At 31.8% G+C, this 24871-nt stretch overlaps 3 protein-coding genes across 6 annotated transcripts in view; 2 read left to right on the plus strand and 1 right to left on the minus strand.

Annotated features, from left to right (window-relative positions):
• The window catches only part of LOC126841723 (E3 ubiquitin-protein ligase goliath), a 60358-nt gene extending 40211 nt beyond the window's left edge, over nt 1–20147 (plus strand). The window contains exons 3-9 of one of the 4 annotated variants that reach the window (XR_007686241.1): nt 6743–6860; nt 10756–10827; nt 14015–14194; nt 17562–17681; nt 18813–18954; nt 19096–19273; nt 19794–20147. Coding sequence is in view for 2 of the 4 variants with exons in the window: in XM_050578331.1 (XP_050434288.1) it covers nt 6743–6860; nt 10756–10827; nt 14015–14194; nt 17562–17681; nt 18813–18954; nt 19794–19858 (697 nt within the window). In the remaining 2 variants the exon portion in view is untranslated. The remainder of the gene's footprint in view (nt 1–6742; nt 6861–10755; nt 10828–14014; nt 14195–17561; nt 17682–18812; nt 18955–19095; nt 19274–19793) is intronic. The other 3 variants (XR_007686242.1, XM_050578331.1, XM_050578333.1) reach the window with 3 other exon arrangements.
• Nucleotides 19565–22804, minus strand: LOC126841724 (NADH dehydrogenase [ubiquinone] 1 alpha subcomplex subunit 9, mitochondrial). The gene is made up of 8 exons (XM_050578334.1): nt 22662–22804; nt 22356–22567; nt 21989–22282; nt 21784–21917; nt 21173–21334; nt 20619–20811; nt 20323–20532; nt 19565–19854 (listed from the first exon to the last, which is right to left on the minus strand). The coding sequence occupies exons 1-7, from the start codon at nt 22699–22701 to the stop codon at nt 20323–20325; spliced, it is 1245 nt and encodes a 414-aa protein (XP_050434291.1). The 5' UTR covers nt 22702–22804; the 3' UTR covers nt 19565–19854.
• A 157-nt stretch (nt 22805–22961) lies between these two features.
• LOC126841813 (40S ribosomal protein S25) lies at nt 22962–24123 on the plus strand. The gene is made up of 4 exons (XM_050578476.1): nt 22962–23104; nt 23493–23585; nt 23645–23828; nt 23901–24123. Exons 1-4 carry the CDS (start codon nt 23102–23104, stop codon nt 23969–23971), a joined length of 351 nt encoding a protein of 116 aa, XP_050434433.1. The 5' UTR covers nt 22962–23101; the 3' UTR covers nt 23972–24123.
• Nucleotides 24124–24871: the final 748 nt, after the last annotated feature.

Consider the following 24871-nt stretch of genomic DNA (forward strand, 5'->3'; position numbering starts at 1 on the left):
GTTATTGATAATATATGATTTTTTTTTATGTACACATATTTTTAATACAGATATAAACAGTACTAGGTAATCTGTAAATATTTTAGGAGGTGGACAATGGACATGCCTCCTCTTAGATCCTGGTGGCGTTACTGATAAATGATTATTATTGCTATTTTGTTACACTTTTAGAAATATGACCTAAAATTTGGCGCCCTCCTCTAATTTAAAAAATACCAGATACCAATCTGTCATGAACGTATTGATTATATTGTGTTTTAACGTGAATATTATTATTATTATTATTATTTATTCAATACAAAATATTACATACCTAGGTATAACATAATAAATTGTATAATGGGCCTCACTGAGCAAGTTTGTGTGGAGGCCCATGAGCCTTAACTATAGCAAGTTTTATTAAATACATTTCTTGAATTAAGATAAAAAAAACTATTTATACTTAAGATGATTAGCACATACAATTATAACGGAATAGAGTAATTGATTTTATGAAATTTACAATATAGGAGTATAATCAGCAGCTTGTTATAGCCAATTTGTTAAATTTAGTTTGAATATATCATAATTTTTATAATCACGTAATTCGTAAGGGAGGTTATTATAAATATTTGGACCAGTATATAGAATAGATGATTGAGAGGCGGATTTATGTACATTTGGGGTGATAATATTATTTAATTTACCTCTGGTATTAAAATTATGGGAAATGGGTTTAACTAGATTGTTTTTTTACTAAGAAGGTAACTGTTGTTTTGTAATAAAGTTTTTTTGCTGTTAGAATATTTAATTCCTCATACAAATTACTTACATGAAAATCACGGGTTTTATTTAGGATTATTCTTAGGATATTATTTTGTAAAATTTGTAATTTATATAGATTACTTTTATATGCTGCACCTCATGCAATTATGCCATAAGTCAGTGTTGATTCTACTAATGCCTTGTATACTGTTTTAATTTGTTTTTTGTTTAAAATAGATCTAAGTTGTTTAAAGACATACGAGAGTTTCCTTATTTGCGTGGTCTGTGAATTTATATGTTCTATCCATTTTCGATTATGGGACATTTCTATACCTAAATATTTGACATTATATTTAATATATCATTACAGTGAATATCATATTTGAATTACTGCCTTTAAGTTATTCGTCTGGTATAAGTAAATTATAGTCTTTATAGGCGTCTGGCGATCGCGTTGCTAGGTAGGTGGTTATTTATGAATTATATGATGTAAAATTACACGTTCAATAATGATAGATGTTTATAAAAAATCAAATACTTAATATTTTCTAAGCTACACCACTGACATTACCGTTACTATTACATTACATTACCTTTTAAGATCAATTATATTATGTACATTTTTTGAAAAATAACACTTTTAACATTTACACAACTACCCTTTGGGCGTCTTAAAAACAAGTAATATGCGTTTGCCGTGTACAAAGACGTTGACGCGGTTATTAGTTACGAACAAAACATTGCTAATCGTCATTATGCTTTTTTACCGGACATTTCTCAAAACTACAGTAGAGCGAGCGTCGGCTTCACTGTGGCTTTTAAAAACTATTATTGTTACACCTACGATAACAGTCCAATCATAGAGGCTTTAGCAGTTGTAGACTATCGTTTGGGTCAATTGTGTAAGGACGGTTAGCTCGTGCGACAAACAAACAACATTATGCTAAAATCTGTTGGCCGAGAGCTTACTCAAATTGGCACACTGTATAATGTAATGTAAAGAGTAAAATACTTTCCGGACAAATACTGCGTGTCTACGCAAACCCGAAAGCTAGGCGCCTTAAATAATACTCAAGCAGTATAAGAACTATACTGTCGGTCGAATAAACACACTCGAGATGCATTTGTTTAACCATTTCGTCATGTTTTGTTTTTTTTTTTTTTTAATTCTCGGCGCTACAGTGCCTATATTTATTATATTATTATTATTGATGTTGTTGTTGTTCGATTTTTTACTGTTTTTTACTCAATTTACTGTTCGATTAATTTCCTGATTTATTATTATAGCTCAACGCAGTCATTTTGTTCCTATACGTAGATTTTCTTTTGAACTTTCGCTGATCATTAGCAGTATTCACAGTATAATATGAAGTATGAACGCACTAACGACACAGTGATTATTACACGTTGTCATGTGTGATTGATCACCGCGCACGAGTATACGCTGATAATTATTTTAATGAGTAAATGTTACTTAACGTTTCCCACTAAATGCAAACGTTGACAAATTTACAACACGATAGTTATGTCGATAACGTTGATCGTATTATTATGTCAAGATAAACATATATTATGACAGACGGCTGAGACGACTGCACTCGCTGTACAATAAAAATATATAGCCTAAGATTTACGGTAATCTTAAAAGAGTGAATATAATAACATCACTAAACTTCTCCTTGGTGTTGATCGACCAATAACAACAATTAGTATTGTTATTTTTTATGGGAAATAAATAAATTATGGCTTAACGTTCAATAATTTATATTTTATACCCTATAGTGCTGTTACCTTGGTCGAAAAAAAATGTATTGGCTTATAATTTATTTAGTAAAATACGCGAACTTTTATACAAACTTTATATTGAATACGTTTTGCAGAATATGCGTTGAGTTAAGTGTAAAGTTTTGTCAAGAAAATTATATAATAATTATATAAAAATAATAATAATAATTCTCTACTCGAGCAAACTTGGTAAACCACTTGAAAATTTTAAGAAACTACTGGAAAATTTTCCATACACATTTTCTTTCACTAATATGATTAATAAAACTTTTTCAATTACTTTTTTTTCTACTAAGAAACTTATAATTTTGCACAAGACATAGCGGTATTCAGACATTTACTCCTCTTATGTCTCCGCCCTAGTACAAGTTTCTTTTTACGGAGCGTTAAGAAAATTAAAATGTATAGTTAATGTAATTAATAGTTTTAAAAAATATGAAATTTTTAGAATTACTGAACCAGCTTAGACTATAGATGTAGATATATTAACTATAAATCATTAAACTTATTTTCTCTAACTACAAAAACTATTTATGATTGAAAGCTTTTTTCATTGTTGGCGGAAATTTACGTCTTAAAGTGTAGCACTTGCAGGATATCACAGCCACATTTTGGCTATTTTTCAGTTGTATTATGATTAAAAAAAGACAATTATTTAGTCAAAACGTTAACGTATAGTTACGCCTATCCCGAAAATAGTCACGTAATTAAATATGTCCAGATATGTAACTTAATTATTATTGTTTGTTGTTTGTCATTATTGAATAATCACCCTCAAAATTACTTTTGTATATATTTGCATTAGTCATCACGGTACATAATGTAGTGTGGTATGAACAGAATAGTGCACTAGTCTATGGCGTCAGTAGTCATACATGCAGCGTTCCGCTATTATACACAAGTAACAACTGTAATTGTGACCGGCCTTTGAGTTTCGTTTTTTAACCTGACCTAACCCAAACAATCTATCGGTTTCTGATAAACACCCGTCGTATAATAATATATTAGTTATTACCAATCGCTTCCTAGAACGCCCGTGCTCAATGATTTAGTACAATGCAGTGCATTGCTATGTTATTGACTGATGAGCGGTTCTATCGTTGTTATTATTTTTTTAGTTTTTTCACATTACTGGTTTGGTAAAAATTTAAAACTTACTAAAAATGTTGACTGGTCTATAACCAGTCTTGGATAATTATTTTGATTGTTATTATAGATTAAAACCAAGGACGGGAAGACTGAGATGTAGTATACATTTTATCTATGCGCATTATACAGCCGCACTTCTCCTTCCTCCAAACTTTACACTCTAATAACTTTAAAAGTAACGAGATCACATAATTTAAAATATTGATTAATATTTATTAAAAAAAAAAAAAATGTAATTATATAAATGTTATTTTAAAAAATCATCCTGTATATAGGATTCGATATTTTCAAAAATGTATCCTAGGATACGGACCGCAACTCACCTACAATCGTATATTATACTACAGCTGATAGTAATGATAGTTTTGGGCTATCGACCGTGCACGCATTCAGATGATTTCTAAATCTGTTAGTTTATTTGTTTACCAACTTAGTTACCAAACAGGAAGAGTTCACTTCTGAAGTCACGACACGATTAGATTGTGCACAGAACAAGGATAACGACAAACTAATATGTTAAGCAGTTTTTATTAATTAATAAGGCAGAAAGTTTAAATAATTATATAGCTGTAGTACCCACCTCAGTGTCCACCCATCCAGTCTCCTCCTTGTCCCAAATCCAATATTGAAAGCATACTATTATTATTAATTGTTGTTGGTGTACATATTAATCAATAACATAACTTTTATGTATCACACATTATAACATTATTACAGGTCCGCACCCACCCAACTACTTTATAAGGCAGTTCATATAAACTACTTGAATTATATATATATATATATTTATAATGTTCGGCGCCACTATACTGTATGTATCAACTTATTTTGTAGCAAGTGTGTATGTAACGAACAAAACCATAGTCGTTGCAGAATCAATGTTATCCGATGTCGGCAACAATCATCAATGTAAACTGTAGATGCAATAATATTATAATTATGTATTTAACTGCTATTGGCGGTGACCTCAGCTCGAGAATAATACGATTATTCAAATCATGTACTCGTACGCAAACCACGTGTCGATTATGAGTTCCGAAGTGCGGTGCGAAGCGTCGGTGGGTTGCTTAATACAACAAACAATAATACTACAATTCATTTTTAATTATAGTTAGGCAATATGTCGAAACCTCGGACGCTAAGGAAATACAGCCTTAAAACGTGCGAAGAAAAAGAATTACAATTTGTTCTAATCCCGCGTTTGGCTATTTATTATCTTCTAAACTTGTGTCGTATCGTCTAAATCGCTCTCGAGTATGGAATATTTACCTTAAGGGGATTGCACGCCTTCTGTTTTTAAGGAGTTTTGTATAGGCAATATTTAAGTAAAAAGAGGTTTTAATCAATTTCGACTATGTCAATTAATTTACCGGTTAAATTGTATAAGCTTTAAGGTATAATTTGTAATTTAAATAATTTTTCCTATGAGTAAAAGCCATTTTGTTTTAGTTTAGATCAAAAAGCCAGACAAAATGTCGACTACATAGGATAGTCAAGTTCAATTCCGTAAAGAGATTTGAGTTCTTTGGTCACTTTACTATATTATTATGTAGGAAGCCGATTTTCATTTAAAAATGCCAGTTCCTTGAAATTTAATAAATTTAATTTGCAATTTTTCAATATTAAAACCCAATTTTTTTACTAAAAGCAAAATTTCAAAAATATGTTTCAGACATAATTTAGTATAGTTGCCAAAGAACTCGTATATCTTTACAGAATTGAAATCGGACTATCCTAAGTAGACGAAATTTTCTCTGACTTTTTGATTTTAAACGTAAAAAAACAGACTTCGTGCAATCCCCTTAAATAAAACTAATATTTTCAAGTCAAATGTAATGTCTAGTAGACGTAAAAATTATTACAACCGTCAACGAAATTATGTGAATAGAGTTAAATTGTCAATATAATAAACATGCAAAGAAAATGCAACATAGACCTTTAAATGTTTTATGCGAATTCAAAAGATTACGGTTTAGATGAAAATCAGCTGCTAGTCGTTTAGTATTTCAACCGTCTCTTTCGGCGAGTGTTCAGTTTCTACTTTGGGAAACTTGAACCACTAAAAGCGCTTTGCATTCGAATCAAATTTCAACGTTTGCGATCGGTCAGCGCGTGTAATCGGAAATAAAGTTTACCGCTCGAATAAACCTAAACGGAGGGCTTATGTTGATGACAATGTCTTAAAACCTAAATGAATCTTTGTACACAATTGCAGCGCGGTGAATGCTTGATGGCTCAATACAAAAATAAAATATAATAACAATATTATAGTGTAGGCGTGTGCCTATTTTGTTCGTTCGTTTCTTCGGTTCGTGCAGTCATAATGTAACGTCGATAAATCATTATTCATTAACAATCAGCGTGCGATGTAAAGTTACAATATATTATGTAGAGCTTATAACTTATATGGTAAACAGCGTCGGTAAGCTTGACACTCATAATTTTTTTTCATCGAAAACAATACGGACAACGTACGTGCACGGAAGTTTACAACTTGATCATTTGAAGTTACATCGGTGTGCGCGGTTTTCGCCACGGCTCTTTGATTTACGATGGACTTCCTTGTGTACGTTTTTGGAGTGCATTGCATATTGGACAGGAACCGAAGTCTGCGCGTCTATAAGGTGTACCGCTTTATCATTTATTATCGTCGCCATAACGTTAGAACGTCAAAACTCTGAGCACGGCGATGCCTCGGAAATTGTATATTTATATTTTATATATATATATATAGATATTTTTGTTTTTTTAATATCCGTGAAATTGTATTTCTCGCAAACCGCGGTTGTTGAACACAGTTCTACCGTGCAAGCTGCTATGTATGATAAATATTATTTTGAAGAATATAATATAACTGTTTAGTGAGCGATAGCAACGAATTGACGGAAACCATATTTCCAAACGTCAATCTCAAACTATACTACCGCCTTGTTTGATTGAGTTTTTTCGCCATTTTTAACGCTCGTATTATTGTATTGTCATTACATTATGCGCTTACCGATAACCAAAACGTATCGTCCAGCTATTTTATTAATTTTATTATTGTTTTTTTTTTGATCCGCAGAACGTCCGTGCTGTTCGTGAGCATTTCGTTCATCGTGCTGATGGTCATATCTCTAGCGTGGCTCGTGTTTTACTACATCCAAAGGTTCCGGTATATACACGCCAAAGATCAGCTGTCGGTAAGTACACGTCGCCACTTTAATACAATATGAATTAGCTCGGTGATATGTGTTACGTACTCGGCACACAAACTACCATGGTTATTTAATACCTCACCTCCGCAATGGCTACCTACCGGTGCGTGGAAATGATAAATTATTGTGTATATAATATGTAACGTGGTCGAAAATTAGCCGGTTACCATAAGTACACGGGAAAAAACCAGGCGCGGATTCAAGGGGGGGCGGTAGGGGCGGCCGCCCCCCTTGTTGGCTATATCATAGTATTTGCTATTTTAATTTTGGGGCAAAACTTTTGTTTTTTATTGTTCATAAATCAATTTTATGTAATATTACAAATAAAATCTCTATCAGAGTGAACGCAGACTAATATTCACACCGGCGGCCGAGGACTGCCATGTGTCTTCTTTTTTTTTTGTCAAAAATAGAATCTGATTTTATATTGTTTGGTCTACAAATATTATCTTGTACCTATCGCTAGCTGCACAACCCGTGCCGTTCATATTGACCGCAGGGTTCAATACTTCAATAGGTCCTAATGTCTTATTGGATACGTTGTATATATATATATATATATATACTTATAAATGCATTACTAAACCGCCCCTCCCGTTAACACAAGCTGGATCCGCGCCTGGAAAAAACTATGTAGTTGGAACAACTATAATTTATGGTTAATATAGGCATACAATACATTTTTAGTTGGGAGTGATACACTGAAATAGTTAACTATATATAGTTGGATCAACTATATAACATTATGGTTGGATTTATAATATTGGGTTGTAAAAATAAACAAAACGCAGCCGCCGGCGTTCGCATCCCGACACAGCCGCCTGTGTTTAAATATCGGCATTTAACAAAAAAAAAGTATAGTTAACCCAACTAAATGTTTAGTTAATCCATCTACTCAAAAAACAACTAGGCTAGTTTGGTATTTCTAACTAAAATAATGTAGTCGACGCAACCATATTATAGTAGATCCAACTAGAATATTTCCAATCGGTTTACTATAACCGTAATAATATACCATATTTTTTTGTGTTTTAAATGAAGAGCTATTTAGTAACCGGAGCAGTTCCCAAAAAAATTGTATGATATTTTTGTGAATTAACTGGGGAGGGGGGGAGGCGAACCTGTAAAACAATCGATATTTATTTTCCGTCGACATTTAAGTCGGTAGTTTCACGTTTGTCGAAAAAGCCCGTTAAGTAGAATAAAGCCGTGAGCCGTTTCGTTTATATCTGTTGTTGAATGGCATATGTCCGTGTCAATCTGTTCTAGCGCGCGTGCTAGTAATACAGTAATAATTGTATAAGAAAACCTAACCTGTTAAACCTAGGTGTAGTACATCCTCTTAAGGGTTTTTCAAAAATAAAACTGAAGTGTTTTGTGTGCGTGCGTTATCGTTTACCTGTACACTCTACAACAGCTTTATAACCTTTTTTCTTATAATCATTATGAAATAAAAATCCTGTCCACAAACATATTTACTTTAATGCAAATACGTTTCAGGCGAATTCAGAGCTAATGGCAGTCTATTTATTCCATTAAGACATTTTTGCTTTACGCTAACGGGTGTAAATTTTGACAATAACAGCTACCAACCCATAGTATTCCCGTTTAACCATAATACTGGCTACAATTTGGCGTTGACGAATTTCTGATTTATTACTAAATAAGTCAATATATTATTAACAATATTGGGTCAGTAGACAGCCAAGTTCTAGAGGGATTGTTCAGTACAAAATACTGTTGTTATCATAGACTTATGCCTGTATTAACGTCAGTAGTGCGCTTGCACTATTCCAGTACTGGCGTAGTATTTCACCTGTTATGAAATTCTGAGTGGGTATTTAAAGGGGTCCCACCACAAAAATATAAATGACACCGCTTCCGCCTATTAATTGAAAAGAATTGGCATAAATGTGCATTATTAAAGTTACCCAGTTAGTCATAGGTATCGTGGTCAATAGCTTTTAACGAATACGTTTTCTTAATTTTTATATTAAATAAGTTAGGAAAACACACGAGGCTATGTTGCATCTTGTTATTATTATACCTAACGCTCGGAGTGTTAACTGTAGTGCAATTTAACGTGTTATACATAATGAGGCATGCAGTTTACCTTTATAATATAGAATGGAATAAATTACAACGAATTATTGACTTTCCAAATTTTGTAATATCGGCCTAATGTAATCTCGATGGACACACAATACTTCAGAGTTTAGAAGAGTCGCTAGTAATAAAAAAAAAAAAAAACAAATAAAACGAAAGACGATTTCTAAGCGGTCATAATGTAAACATTGTGCAACGCCCGTGTGTCAATGTTTTTTTTAGTACCTTGGATGTGTGTGTAAAAAAGTAAACTGAAGTGTGTGAAGAAAGAAACGGCCGTGTGTGTGGTTCATACCTAGGCAGAGAAATGAGGAAGTGAAAGTAGACAAATACACATGCATAGACGGCGGCCATGTCTATGACACGCGACCGGTCGACATTAAAACACACAACGGCGGTGAACAACTGCGTTATCAAACGATGAAAATAACTAATTATACCTAACAATATTATAAATTCTATGAATACTATTCAAAATTCTTCTATAGAACTATTTTATTATAGTTAAAAGTTTATACGTTTGGTGTATTGTATAATCTCCGTTGTCCATTGAACTCAAGCTTAAGAACAACAATAAAAAAAAATTGTTCGTCTTTAATTATATAATAATGTCCCGAATTAAATGTATAGAATTTACTAGGTAGAATTACATAATAGCCGAATATTTTATAATATAAAAGTGGAAGTTAATAATTAGTGTAAGATGAATTATGGAAGATATAATAGTATTGTAATTTATGTATAAAAATTTAAAAAAAAGAATCAAAATAATGCAACTAGCACTCGGAAGAAAAGAAATAATAGCAGTCATAATTGGAATCGAGCAAAAATTAAAGGTATTAAAAGGATCAGGATTGGGAATCCCGTGGGCTGCTAGGAAATTAAAGAGAAGGATTTTATTAAAAGCAAAGGCAGATAAAAGATTATGACCCTAGTCATAGTCTTGAAAAGGAAGAAATATATTGATGGGGTAACTCCAATTGGTGGAACCATTGATAACTGACTAGGGATAACCACTTGGCTAGCAAAGCATTAGTGAGGACAGAAGAAATTAAGAGCCTTGAAATTTATGAGGTGGGATCTTGTATATATATAATATAAATAATATAAATCTAATAATTTCCGAACGCCCCGAAACCGCCCTAGGCGAAGGTACTTCAACTACTAAAATAACGAATTGAATATTAAAAAAAGTATATAATTAAAAATTTGTTTTGATTTTACAAATAATAAAGGTTGTTTCCGTTGGTTTGAAAAAAACCGATAGAACCGTATTCGGGGGTTAAGCTCAAGCGCTCACACTTTTAAGCGTTTAGTTCATTATGTTTTCTCAACAAAAATTATTTATAAAAATTCACGCGTATGATCGAGGGGTAGCTATTTTATAAACCGTCGATTTTGTTTTTAGGGAGGGTTGTCCCGGGCTTAAAAATATCCAAGTGCGGAATTGCTCGGCGTTACTGTTATTATATTTCGTTTGCCGAATCGTATAAGTAAAGAATTACCTAATCTAAAACGTCTATCCTTACAGCACAAAGTAAATGTTAATATTATTTAATTATAGCACAATTGTTTACAGCCAAAAAATATGTTTGAAACATTAATTGTATATTTTACTGTCTATGATATTTTTGGTGAATGATATATAATTCTTTTAATGCCTTTGTAAATTATACTAAACCTAATATGTGCGTTTGACGGTGTTAATTAAGCCGTTTTCGACAGATTAATTATAATTTATTTAACGAGAGTTGTTTTGTTTTATAATTTTCAGAGGCGATTGTGTAACGCAGCCAAAAAAGCACTGTCCAAGATACCCACAAAGCACATCAAGATGGACGACAAGGTAAACAGAACAAAGTAAAGCTAATGTCGCGCGTATTATTTTACTTGCAAACTGCTTAAATTGCGTTTGGCGGCCTTGTCCCACCGACCTTTATATCTGCTCTACCGTAATACTGTTTACACACGTACATTTCGGGGGTTTCAATTGCAACATAAATATCAAGCGACGAGGTTTATTGACTTTTTCACAAAATTCACCGAAGACCTTGGACGATATTATTCGGTTGTGCTATTTGCGTGTGCTTGCGTTAATCATGTATAGAATACAATTTTATTCGCAAGTCCGCCCTCGTCTTGTTATGGCGTTGTGCATTTGTTGTAGTTTGAACCTACTTTTACGTTTTTGCATACAAGTGCGTTGCGTTCGTTGCATTTGACGGAAAAACAAATCATTACCAATTCATTTGTTTTCTTAAAGTTAATTGACCGTAAAAGATATGTACAAAATAAAAAAACAACACGTGCTCTCTTTGTTTTGGATCAGCCATAAAAATCTTTAGTTTTCGTGGGTTTAGTAGTTTAGGAAATTGGCTGATTTAACAATTTTTATCTGTTCAATATTAGCTGGTAAAGATAAATATATAAAACAATAAAAACTATTTTGAAAGTTGTCTATTTAAAATAACGCCATAAATATTTGTACGGTTTGCGTTTTAAAATCATATTTATTACAATTGCACTGAAAACAAATTTTATAGAATATATATAATTAACTCATAGTGGAGATAGGGAGGTAGAGTAATTCGATTTATGTAGTATAGTTACAATATTTTACTGTAGTTTCAGAAACATTTGAATAGTGTAAATCACCATTTACATCTTTAATTTAATTTATTTTTAGGTTAAGACTTGACTAATTAGATATATTATATGTACATAATTATTTTACTTAGAATATAATAGTATGTGTAATAAATATTAAATACATCCAAAAACCTAATCAAAGTTTATTGACGTTATCGAAAAATTCTCAATGTGTGAATATTAATAAAAAATAATAATTCCAACAAAAATGGACTTCATGTAAACGAATATTACACTCCGCATTTCTCATAAAAACGAATATATTTTTTTAACAAGTTTATACGAAGAAAACAGATAAAACAATACGTTGTTAGAGGATTTCTCTTTATCTTGTCAATATGAGTTTATTCTATTATTTGGACTAACGAAATGTTTTAACATAATGTGACGTCCTGTTGGCTCTCGACACTAGCGTCTCTACCGTTTAATGGAAAACGTGAGATCGAAACAGTATAATGTTATTGTGTTTTGACTGTAAAAAAAATATATAATATAATCAACCGTAAAAAAAATTACAAATAGTACAATAGTGATTTACCGGTATGTGTGTCAAATCCTAACTGTTTACGACGGCCCCGTCTGTAGCGTTTATATGGATATTGTTTATTTCTATATAATGTTTCTCTCAAAGATATTACTGCATGTTGTGATAATATTGAACAATATTATAGTGCATTGACCGTCGCGCGAACGTCACGTTTCTAAATTATAACCAGTCGTGTCTCGAGTTGCACAAAACAGAAATTGATCAATTTAACGGTTTGTTAAAATTGAATGGACCAGTCACTAAATGAATCACTAAAAAATGTTTTGATTCATTAACCTTAACTGACAGTTGTTGCACTCGGCAATATTGATCAAATGATGTATAAATTATTTTATTATTATTATATTTTGAATTAGCAGCGCGATGACCCGATTTTTTTTCTCCAAAAAATGTACAAAATTAAACATTAAAGGTAAAAAACAAATGTATGAAACCCACGCCTTTACCGTATTGGTAGCGAAAATTTTCGTTGCAATCGTTTGTTGGTCTGTTGCCAAACGTTTCTCAAAATCTCAATTCCCCAAATCATCAACAGTGTGAAAAATCTAGTGAGAATCAGAGCGAGAATTTTTTTTACCCATTTCTCGAGCCGCCGTTCGAAAATTCGCTATCTAATGATAAGAAAAAAAAGGGTAACACTTTTAACCTTAATAACAGATTTGACAATTTTCCGTGGTCAAAACTCGTCACTCGATAAACGTTGTGCAATAAAAAAATTAATAAATACCGCTTCAACCTATATTACATAATAATGAAAATCGTCGTTTTTTGGCGTAGTAGTATATTTTTTTAACGAGTCGGTCGACTGTACCAGATTATTCGGTTTTAACTTGTTTGAAAACAAACCAAGTAGAGATTAGGTCAGTAATTTGTCGTTTATCACACGTTTCATTTGCCTTAAACTTGAATCCCGGCATCAATCACGAGTGTGTGTGCTATTGTCTGAAATCGCCGTCTTCTGGCACTTATCTATTGTAGCCCGTTTCCTTTCAGTTAAGCTTTCCGTATAAGCAGTGGGAACATTCTAAAAGTGTCACATTATGTTTTTCATATAAGCAGCGAGAACGTTCTAGAGGGGCCACATTAGTTGATGAATAGCCGCATAGATTTGATACACAAGCTATTCACGTTAAATGAAATCCGGTCAAAGTCGACCGTATATTGTTATTTACTTCTGAAGCTTTATATTACTTATATAATTTTAAAAAATATTCTCTTCAATTCGGTCGACTGTGCGAATTATGATTTGATAAATTATAATTCATGTTTGCTCGTCACTTATCGGTAGTAGATCAAAATAATTATAACAAATCATTTAATATATATATATATATATTACATTATCAATGATAACTCGTCATAAGTCATAACGTGCGTGATGAAATAAAGGGAGGCGACATGTACATACTGTGCGTGAGGTGCCGTTAGGGGTGTGAAGCGTGTGTGTTGTTTAGAACATTAGATATCTAGTGAAGGCTATCTGGAACAAAGGACCAAGTTAAATCGTTGATTTTTATTTAACAGCTAAATGTGGAGTTACTGAGTTAGACAAACTGAGCTATGTATAACAACGAAAATTACAGTTTGGCGTATGAAGAGTTTTGTGAAAATTTAACACACGGCCAATATACCTGGGTGGGTGTTTTTGAGCAAAGTACGAAGACGAGTTGAGTCCGGTAATCTATAATTATTTTGATAAACATCTATACGGGGAAAGTCTGGTAGACGATTGGAAAACTGTCTTTATACATAATAAAAATCGCCAATTATCTTCAACCTACTTTGACGACACGTTGAAAACGGCCGTGTTAACATAATAGTGTACGTTGTGTTGCAGGAAATCATTGGAGACGGCGACTGTTGTGCCGTTTGCATTGAACCGTACAAACCGTCCGAAGTGGTGCGAATACTGCCGTGTCGACACGAATTTCACAAGGGCTGCGTTGACCCATGGCTGTTGGAGCACCGAACGTGTCCCATGTGCAAGATGGACATTCTCAAACACTACGGGTTTCTGGTGAGAAAAATCTAGAATATCTACATGTAAAGTAGCACAAATCCGGTCAATATTGTAGGTTTATAATCGAAGACCTTTGAACGGCGGAGGTGACAATTTTTTTATTTTTTTTTTAATAATATCAATTTCAAAAATAACCATACTCCGTTCGGTTAACCAACGTCAACCGTATAATAATTAACGCCCTTCAGGACCGTGTTTTTGAACAATTCGGATAATGAAATTCGTCGTATAACCCCAATAATAATAATAATAATCGATTCTATGGAAATCCTTCTTGAAGGACGAAGGTCGACGTTAATCGTTTTATTAATACAACGTGTACTGCAAACGCGCTATTACGAGCTTTGAAAAGATAATATTTTGAAAATATAAAAAACTATTATCTTTCACCCCCCCCCCCTAACTATACTCGCTATAATGACCGTAAGACGCTCGTAATTTTAAGTGTGTTCCTTTTTCCATAATTTATCGTTTTAATGCGTTATGACTTATGAATAATATATATTATCCGCCGTGAGTTGTCTTTAGTAATAATATTATAAAACATTTATTAGAAACGACGTCGGTAGTGCTCGCAGTGATGCCCGGAGTCGTACACTTATCTTAAAAATGAATTTATTATTTATCGGTTATAACCTAACATCTACTCTACTGTCAAGTCAGAATGAATTAGTTACATCCTTCAACAATCCCCGAGGCCAGCGCCAAACTATGTAGTGTCATAAAAACACCGCCTAACACAGTTGCAACGTTTATATTTTAATTATGAGTAATAATTACAATACTTATTACTTTCTATCGGCACGGCATGTTTAAATTCAACCTATTAAAATCATTTTTACTATAATGACCGTTTCTAGTCCTGCAGGACTTTTGCCGTTATAGATAATTCTATAAAATAATAATGCAGTTCAATAACTACGACGATAATAATAGGTACTTTACATAATATTATGTAATTTATCTGAAGAAAAAAAATCCGTCTATTCATCACTATTTAACTTTCAATTTTTAATAGATATTTTCTAGATACTATACTTTCAATGGGTTACATTGTACGTATAATTGAATAATAATTTAGAAATGAAAATAACATTAACAACGGCATTGTGCTTAGTACACACACTAACCAAAACAAAGAAAAATGTCTGCATATCCGATAAAGTGATTTAAAAAAAAAAAAAATGACTTGGCTCTTTTATCATAATATTGTTTCCATCAAAAACATTATTATAATATTTTCAATTTGTATTATGATATTTTACATAATATTAGCTTCATGGATAAGTGATAACTGCATTTGAATAACGATCAACGTTCAAACTAACAATTAACCCTCAAACGAGAATGTTGCATATTGTGTGTTATCGAATATGTATAATTCATTATTTGATGACTAAATAAAGTATCAAATATCATGTAATCTAAGCATTACAATATTATAGTCTTTCCGGAACATTTAGTACAATTTATTCAACTCTTGCACAGACTTCCCTTGAATCCAGTCGAGCCTAAAACACTACGTACACGTAGCCGGTAGGTGCCTACTTTGGATGGAATTATATAATATTGATAGACTTAAAAAATATTATTATTTCCTCAAATTATGTAACAGCTGATTAATTAAAAAAAAAAACAACAGTTGGAGTTGGTCATCACTCATCAGTGTTTAATTGTTTTCTTTTAACAAATAGAGTGGCGTAAGAAACTGGCTTTCGTTAATCAGCTCAAGTCTCATTTCCGTTTTGATTTTTGCCTGGCATTAGTTATATTTATAATACATATATTATTATAGCTGTCTTTTCAATTAAGGTTAGTGGCCATCCCTGTTGTATAGCAATTAAACCCTGAGCGTGGACATTTCCACTTATTTTTATGGACATAAATAACGCCTAGGTATACCTACATTTTTCCCGGTCATAGCGAAAAAAAAAAATGAAAAACTTTAATCGATACTCGAGCTTATACTTGCACTACGGCTGAGTGCGGCGTCAGTTGGCTACAAAACGTATTCCACTGTAGTCTGCTGTCTGAGTGCACCTCGTACTGATGTATGTATATTATGTAGATGTTGAATTAATGTCTGGTGTAATATTATTATAATATTATCCATTCGCCTACTAATTGTATATAAACAAAAATGTTTTTTCAGTCGATCCTAGAACAGTTGTTCCAAAGCATAAAAGAAAATATATCTTAGATAACATGATTAAATATACATAGTGCTCGCTGAAAAAAAAAACCAATACATTTTACTATAATGTACCAAGCTAAACATGTGATCGAATATTGGTGGTAAGCGCAACTACTATCCAGTATTCACCACACCGAAGAGACCGTCGTCGTTTCGCTAGGATTTTGAGTTAATTTTAGATTAACGACATAATAAAAACAGATAATTGCGCATTTTGTAGGTTAATTTTTATTAACATAAACTTTTACAGGGGGTCTTACGCTGTGTTATCTATGAAAAACTTACCGAAGCTATTTAAAAAATATATATATCCTCAACTCTACACCATAATAACGTTTGAAAACAAATTATCATTTCACACTATTAATTTCATTCTCCCCTCTCTTCGAGTATAGCTCCAATGTATAAAGAGCAAACAAATTTGACCGAAATAGTTACCCGTCTATAATAGCGTTGTTTAAAGAGGTTAAATATTGCCCGACATACAGCTATACAATAATTACTGCCATAATCCAATTAGAAGTGCTTAGTAGTTAAGTCGGCCGTGACCTAAACGTGGTAAAATGGATTTCTGGATGGTATCCCCCCCCCCAATTATTTCACCTGACGACAATAAGTTAGCGCTGAAGATATTTATATTTAAGTCAGAGCTATATTATTTCATATTAAAGTACCCACACTACCCAACTATAAAATACTTATAACCGATAACGTGGATAAAACCTATAACCGGGCTATAAAACTTGCCCTGTGGTTGTTTCTGAAAATGTATGCAAGTTTAAGTGGGTTTCCACAAATGCATACCTAACTAGTTTAATTACTTATTCCATACATTTAAAATTCGTTTGTTTTCTATTAGAAATCTCAACATTTGCGAATTTAGATAGAGATAGGGACTAGGTAAGCTAATTACCCCTCAGTTATCTGTAGCCTTTTTCCCGTGTAAATTAGTGAAAAAAAGTTTTTAATTGTACTTTAAACATTATAGGGCCCAAGTCACATACGATTTTTAAAGCTTATTACTCCACTGGTCAACGGTCTACCTCGGATTTGAAAATTATCCATAACGAACATATTGCTGGTTTTTTTTTTATTATTCAAATGTCGTCAAGCGTTATTGCCGACATTATTATTAGTGAAATTTTTTTAAACTTAAGTTTGTTTTTTCAGTTCACCGGCAGCCAAGAGAGTTTCCTGCATGTGGACGTAGAGGAGGCCACCAACGATTTCGACGTGTACCAGTACTCGAGAAGTCGAAGCTTCATGGATACGGCACAAAACTCGAGAACGGTAAATTGTACAACACTGGCGCATTACTATTTATTAATATTATTATTATTCACGGGCGCCGAATACGGTTTGAAGTAGGATGGTGTAAACAAATCAAAATACAGCTGGGTACTTTTGTCCTAACTTTTATTTCGTTTTTCGATAATTTTTCAACACTTGAGATACGAGTTAAAAAATATTCTGGGATGAGGTCCCACACATTTGAAATGTTGTGTTTTTGACCCCGAAAGACAGGCCTCTTAAATAACAGCAAAGACGCACACTAGTTGTCGTATAATATAATATACAGTATATACTATTACATAAAAATTATTACATATTACATTGAAAATTCTGATTTTTAATTAAAATATAATATTTCATAGGAAAAACTAAAAAGACATTTTTCTATTGCACCTATGCTTCATCACTGTCGTTTATATCTCTAGTCTACAACATACATCGTTACTTAAAATTTTGTTCGATTTGAAAAAATACAAATTTGGCTATAGTATCCAATGTGTAGCTTACAATGTTTGTAAGTTATATAAAACGCAAATGTTTTGTTAGAGTCTAGAGGCTAAATTTTATACAAATTTAAATTGATTTTTATATTCTTTGGAAGAGGTTTATAATTAAAAACGCCTTTTAGGAAATTATTTTAAATGGTTATTTTCAAACGAATCATGTTGAAAGTTCGTTGAAATATCAAATGAATTATCTATTATTGTTGCACAACAAATTAGTTTTTCATTTGTGTTTTTAACTGTAGCTCTTTTACTCGATATAATGTAGTAAAATCACCAACGTAGCAATACCCTTAAAAACACCAATGCCTTTATCATTTGTAAGAGGTTTTTTCCCTTTTAATACGCTAGTCACTATGATTTATGGCCTATTGGTGTAGTTTTTTTATCTTTATAGACATAAACTGTACTAAGTAGACTCTTTAATAGTACTTATATGGTAGTCGGTTTAACTAAGCTTAACATTTCAAAAGAGCTATGAGAACTCCGAACTCGTTCATTGCCAACGCTTAATCAGTAAGGCTTTGTGCGCCTACCTATGGTTTCTAAACTATAATTCTTATGATCAACAATAATTATGTTGAGTTTTAATGATAATAATTAACAGCCATTTTTATTTGAATAGATACCTGACGTTGCAGCAGTGGCGGCGGTTACATTCGAGTCTCATAGCCGGTCCTCGACGCCGGACGAATTAACTCCAGCGTTACCGGCACAACCAGCCGCCTTCTCCAATAACCGATCCACGTCGTTCGGTGAGTACCCAAGTAAGCCGTCCACGCCGATTACTAATAATAATTGAAGGGGTTGATTTGAAACCTCGACAAATTTTAATTTTCACTCATTACCATATTAGTAATAAAAAGAGAGAAGAGTCATTAAAGGCTATTTTTTTCTATCTAATACAGAGTCCACTGCACCTAGAGTTGTAACCGTCGACGATACTGTCCAGTATTAATGTACGACTACAATAGTTTGATGGCCGATACACACTCAAAACATATAATATATTTATGTATAATGATAGTAACAAATTCATAAGACTGTTGTATAACGTGCTTGGTTCACGTACTGGAAATCTATTCGGTAAAAACAACAGATATTCTCTCTTTACATTTTTTTTTTTTTGCCAATTGTATGTTGTATGGCAAACTAACTTAACATCGGCTAATTTGCTTGCTTTACTAACATACGACCAATCAATAGTAATATTTTTTTTAAAAACCTTTGCCTGGGGAGAGCTTCGGATATTTTTGGCGGATATCTTTAAAAATTGAAATACCGTTGTTAAAATTAATTTTTTTTTATAAGTTTTGTTTGTGTTAATTTCGGTTAAAAACACTAGAAGCGTTTCTATTGCTTTATTTTAAAGACATGTTTAACAAATAATTTTTATCTGCATATAATTGTGTATATCAAAAATAATTTGAAATAAATTTATACAAACATAATATTAAGTTGTATATTGATAATACTAATATTTATATAATAACAAAACAAGAAATTAAAATGTACATATTTTCTGTTTCAAATCGAGAAAATCGTGTGTCTAATAGTTGTTATTTAAAATATTGTTGCTAATATACATTTTATTGTTTGTTTTTAGACTCAGATTGGTGGCACAGACATCTAGGGCCTATACGGCAGACACGTTCTTCAGATGGATTCTGAAACATTTAAACGACGATTCAGAACGAATGTGATACTAGCCATTAAGACAAATTAGACTTTGTAATAATAGAATGTATTGTAATTTTAAGTCTTTATCAATGAGATAGAAATAGGCTTATTGTTAGGCACAAATGTAAAAAAAAAATATTAACGAAGACAACTTCTTTTAAATTATTGAAGCTGGAAAATTATACCTAGTCAGTATTCCTATATGTTAGTCTTCTGATTATGACTGGCATAGTTAGACTTAAATTTTAAATGGTAATTTTTGTAACTATATTCTATATAGAAATAAATGTATAATTATTATATTATAAAATTATTTACTATTTAGGATATTGATATTATAATTTTTGTGAAATTTATGATTTGAAAATAAAACAAGCATAAAGTTCAAACAAAGTATTTATTAAAAATATATAATTATATAAAACGGCATGGTGTATTTTTTCTTTTGTTTTTACCTAATTTGTATGTAAGAAGTTTGATTTCGGGGGTGGTACGTATGGTGGTGGAGGGAGTGGGTTTTCAATTTCACCGATTGTATCAATGTAATATTGGAACGCTTTTAAGAACTTTAGGTCATATGGTATCTGCTTCTCAGTCTTCGTCAGTACAACACCTAAGTCTTCCAATGTCGGCAACCTTTCATCGACGAAATCGTTAACAAATTCCTAAAAATGAAAATATAGTATAGTTGAATTAAATTATAGCATAAAATATTAACTATAACGACTTATTAAATTTTTTTACAAAATACCCTTTCAAAACGTTCAGCAGTGACAAAGCCTGGGGGCCAACTAGGACATATTTTGTCTGTCAGCCACATTTTGACTAAATGTTGTGGATTTCCTAAAAATCCAGTTCTTTTAAAGTCGTACTCAAATTCTTTTGTGCGGCGACAGATAGCATACATCCAATCTACTAAATCAGCAAGTAAATATGGTGTAGGTCTGCAAGAATTTAAATGTCATAAATAAATTATTGTCTATAGAAATATAATAATTTTTTTTAGCATACTGGTACATTAAATTTCCCTAAACAAATATTTAAAATAACTGAACAATTTATTTATTTACTTTTTTAGTTACCTTAGAACTATATTTTATCTATACATTTTCTAGTTTTATTTTCCAAATCTTTAATAACTTAGAATGATCAGTTTCCATATATTATCAAATAATTTTTAAATCACTTTTTTTTATAAGTTTCTTAGTATATTCCAAAATATTTTTGAACAGAAATGTATAAATATTTTTTAAGAAAAAACCTGCACTTAAATAAATTTTAATAAAACAAATTTATTAGACATACCCAACGGCTTGATATGTTTTGCCTGCAGTTGAACGATCTAGTACAGCATTTTTAATGGCAGTTGCTACATCTGAAACAGCTACAGGTTGTTTAACAGTTTGTTCTCCTTTCTTCCACAAAACCATTTGCTGAAGACTTCGACGCCATGCATGAGTATACATCCTATACACAAATAAAACAATACTTAAGTAAGTTATTTCAGTTTTGATACTAAGTTAAGATAGTATGGGATTTTTTAATGGATTCAGCTTATTTTATCATTTTCTTAAAAAATAAGAAAACATCCAAAATACTGAAATCTTAACAAGGTTTAAAAAAATATATGCTTAGTACATCTAAACAAACTATTTTAAATATGAGGCTATTATTTGTTATATTTTTGAAGTAACAACTTTTTTAATAATTTGGTGAAAATAGTAAGAACTAATTAAAAAAATTGTAATATGTGCTGATGTACATGAAACATAATAATATGATGTTAAGATTGTTCAAAAAACTTTCTATTTATTATCAGTAAATAAATATTTGATATCAATTTTACAATATTTATTGTACAAAAAGATCACATAAATATTAACATTCTTTTTATTTATATTATATTTATTACTCACATTAGAAACCTATCACCTTGTCCATATATATCTGATGGACGGAATATAGTAGCATCAGGGAACTCGTCAAGTACCAACTTTTCACCAAGCTGTTTAGATGCTAAAAATCCTGATCCTTTTGATAAATAAATTGGCTAAGTATATAAAACAAAAAATAATACTCATAAAGTGATTACAACATTTCAAATTATTTAAGTTATCATACAGCAGGTAAAGGATCAATATTGAGCGCAGAAAGATGAATAAGCCGTTCAACTCCCATTTCGCGACTAATACGAGCAATTCTTCTCGCACCTTCAACATGAACGTCATTAAATTTAAAATTTTTTGTCTCCCAGTCACGGCCGATTAAGTTGATTACAACATTTGAATATTTAACAGCTTTTCTGATGGACTCATCATCTTGCAAATGAAATGGTTGGAAATTTACTTGACCAAGATCTCCCGTTAGTTTTAGATCTTTAACAAAGTATGCATCTCCTCGGTACGGAATAACCAGCTATAATAAAATTAAAAAATGGTTTTATACAACAATAATTTTAACAACAACAACCAAGAAATAGAGATTTTACTTGAGTGCCACATATTCCTAGTTTGTTTACGAGATAGCCTCCCAAGAAACCAGACGCTCCAAAAACAGTTGCGACCACTCCATTGAAACTAGATCTTCCCCCAGTACCTTTTTTCAATTGTGACAGAACTGGCTTTTTCAAAACATGCGGGTCAGAGGATTCAGTACTGTAATGTGATGACGATGAAACGGCAAATGATAATCCACGATTTCCTGTAAAGTCAAAACGTTTTAAGTCTATCTTCACACAATTTGTCATTTGAGTGTACTTATAATTATCATATACGATTTATTTAACAATACATACTGAGAACTTTGACATTTTTGTTAAATACGTGCACAGACATTGTTACACGTATTGTGTATAGAAGTTTTCACAGAAACGACCGTCAAACTTCGTGTAAGCCCAAACTTTTTTAAATCCCTAGCATATATTGATAACAAATGACAAATTTTTAAAAAAACAGCTGCTGCTTCAGCGAGATTATCATGATAATGGGATGACCACCAAGCCGTGAATAAATGGGTAAAATCCAAGCACCATGGTCACACTGTAAGTCATGCCATTGTTATATAGGTTTTATGCACTGTACACTTTCCTTTCGTTGTCACTCTCTGACTCCTCCTCCTTCATCACCCAATCTCCCATCACCTCATGTCTTGTTGTTAGGTTCTTTCGAGTAAAATTTTTCGCGGATCGTCGGCGTGTTTTTTGACGTTTAATTTTTAGGGTTAATTTAAAGAAAAATGGTAAGTTGTATTCTATTAATTATGTTCATTTATGTATTATATTTTCTAATTTTGGATTAACTAAATCCTATTCCAACAAGAGCCGGTGCTCCGGCTTTTACAATTTTTCTTAAAACCATGTGACGGTCGTGTACACGATGGCCACAAATCAATAATGGTCATTTATCCAAACTGCACTTAAAAATTATACTATAATTTAACCCCTACAGTTTCTGTTTTGTTGAACTACTTTTAAATTTTGTGCAAATGAGACCATTAGTCGTTATTTGATTGTTAGACTTACTTCATTTTTTAGTGTAAGGCGATTTAGAGAACACGAGACTAGGTTTATTTTAGTGTATTAAATGTATTATTATAAGCTATTAATGTCTCACAAATTAAATTTTAGCCGCCTAAGAAGGACGCAAAGGGCTCGTCCAAACAGCCACAAAAAACCCAAAAGAAGAAGGAGGGAGGATCTGGCGGCAAAGCCAAGAAGAAGGTTTGAAATTCTAATGTATTTTTATTGGTATCATTGTAAAATTGTATTTTTGTAAGTAGAAGTGGTCCAAAGGAAAAGTCCGTGATAAGTTAAACAACCAAGTTCTTTTCGACAAAGCATCATATGACAAATTGTTAAAAGAAGTTCCATCCTACAAGCTTATTACCCCATCTGTTGTCAGTGAACGGTTGAAGGTTCGTGGATCATTAGCAAGAAAGGCTTTAGATGAATTGTGTCAAAAAGGTCAGTATTACATAATTATAATAACAATTTAATGAACCGCTAAATGTGATGTATTTAAATTTTTTTGTTTAGGTCTTATCAAGCAAGTGATACAACACCATGCCCAAGTAATTTACACAAGGGTAACTAAAGGGGATGAATAAGGACATTTTGTATAATAATTATTTTATTGAATATAAAAACAGTTAAAACAAAAAAAAAAACGAGTTTTTAATTTAATTTGTATAAAAGATTGGTAAGCTAATAACTAACAAGTAAGTCAAGTGTAAAATATACATACTTATAACTTCAGCAATTTTTAGTACTTATTATTTAAGAATTTAAACAATGTATCTCGTGAAGCTAGAAGTGTATGAGTAAAATAATTTTAAAATTATGAAAATAATTACTAGTATTGTATTATATACCGTGATTTCCATAGGTAGGTAGTAGGTTTTATTAACAGTAGGTGACAATTTTACCTTCCACTTATAATTGATGGTTCTTTACGAATTCTAAAATAAATAAACAGATAGTTTTGGGAGGACGAGTTGTCAAATAGATAAACCTAAGCACCGATCAGTCAGTTATAGAGCTGTTCTCCATCATTATTTAGATTGTGAACTGTGTTAATACTTGTGTTTAGTAGATTATGTGAATTTGTATAATGGTACAACGAATACTTGAATCTAGTATTTACAAATTTAAAGAGTCTTATTATAATTATTGTATTAAAATAAAGGTTATTGCACATTAAACTCTTGCAGTATTTCAATGTGGCAGAAAACGATACAATTGAGTTAGTTTTTAAGTAAACATAAGCTCTGCATCAAATTTGAAGTGGATGATGTGTCCAAGAGTTAGTGTTTACCAAGAGTTTTACTAAATTAAAATTTATCTGACTATCATATTTTCTTTATATGAGAAGATTATGTAGACAATTTGTTACAAAATGTTCTAAATGACTCATCAAAATTAATTGGTCAAAAATCAAGTCTTTAGGTAAAATCCAAACACAATTTGCTGTTTATAGGATGTAAAATATATAACAGTTTGTTTAAATC

The sequence above is a fragment of the Adelges cooleyi genome, unplaced genomic scaffold, assembly GCF_023614345.1.
Source record: "Adelges cooleyi isolate 19-005CV unplaced genomic scaffold, UGA_ACOO_1.1 ACOO_flye_CR_arks_rails_tigmint_CR_PRNA_41, whole genome shotgun sequence".
Classification (NCBI taxonomy): Eukaryota; Metazoa; Arthropoda; class Insecta; order Hemiptera; family Adelgidae; genus Adelges; species Adelges cooleyi.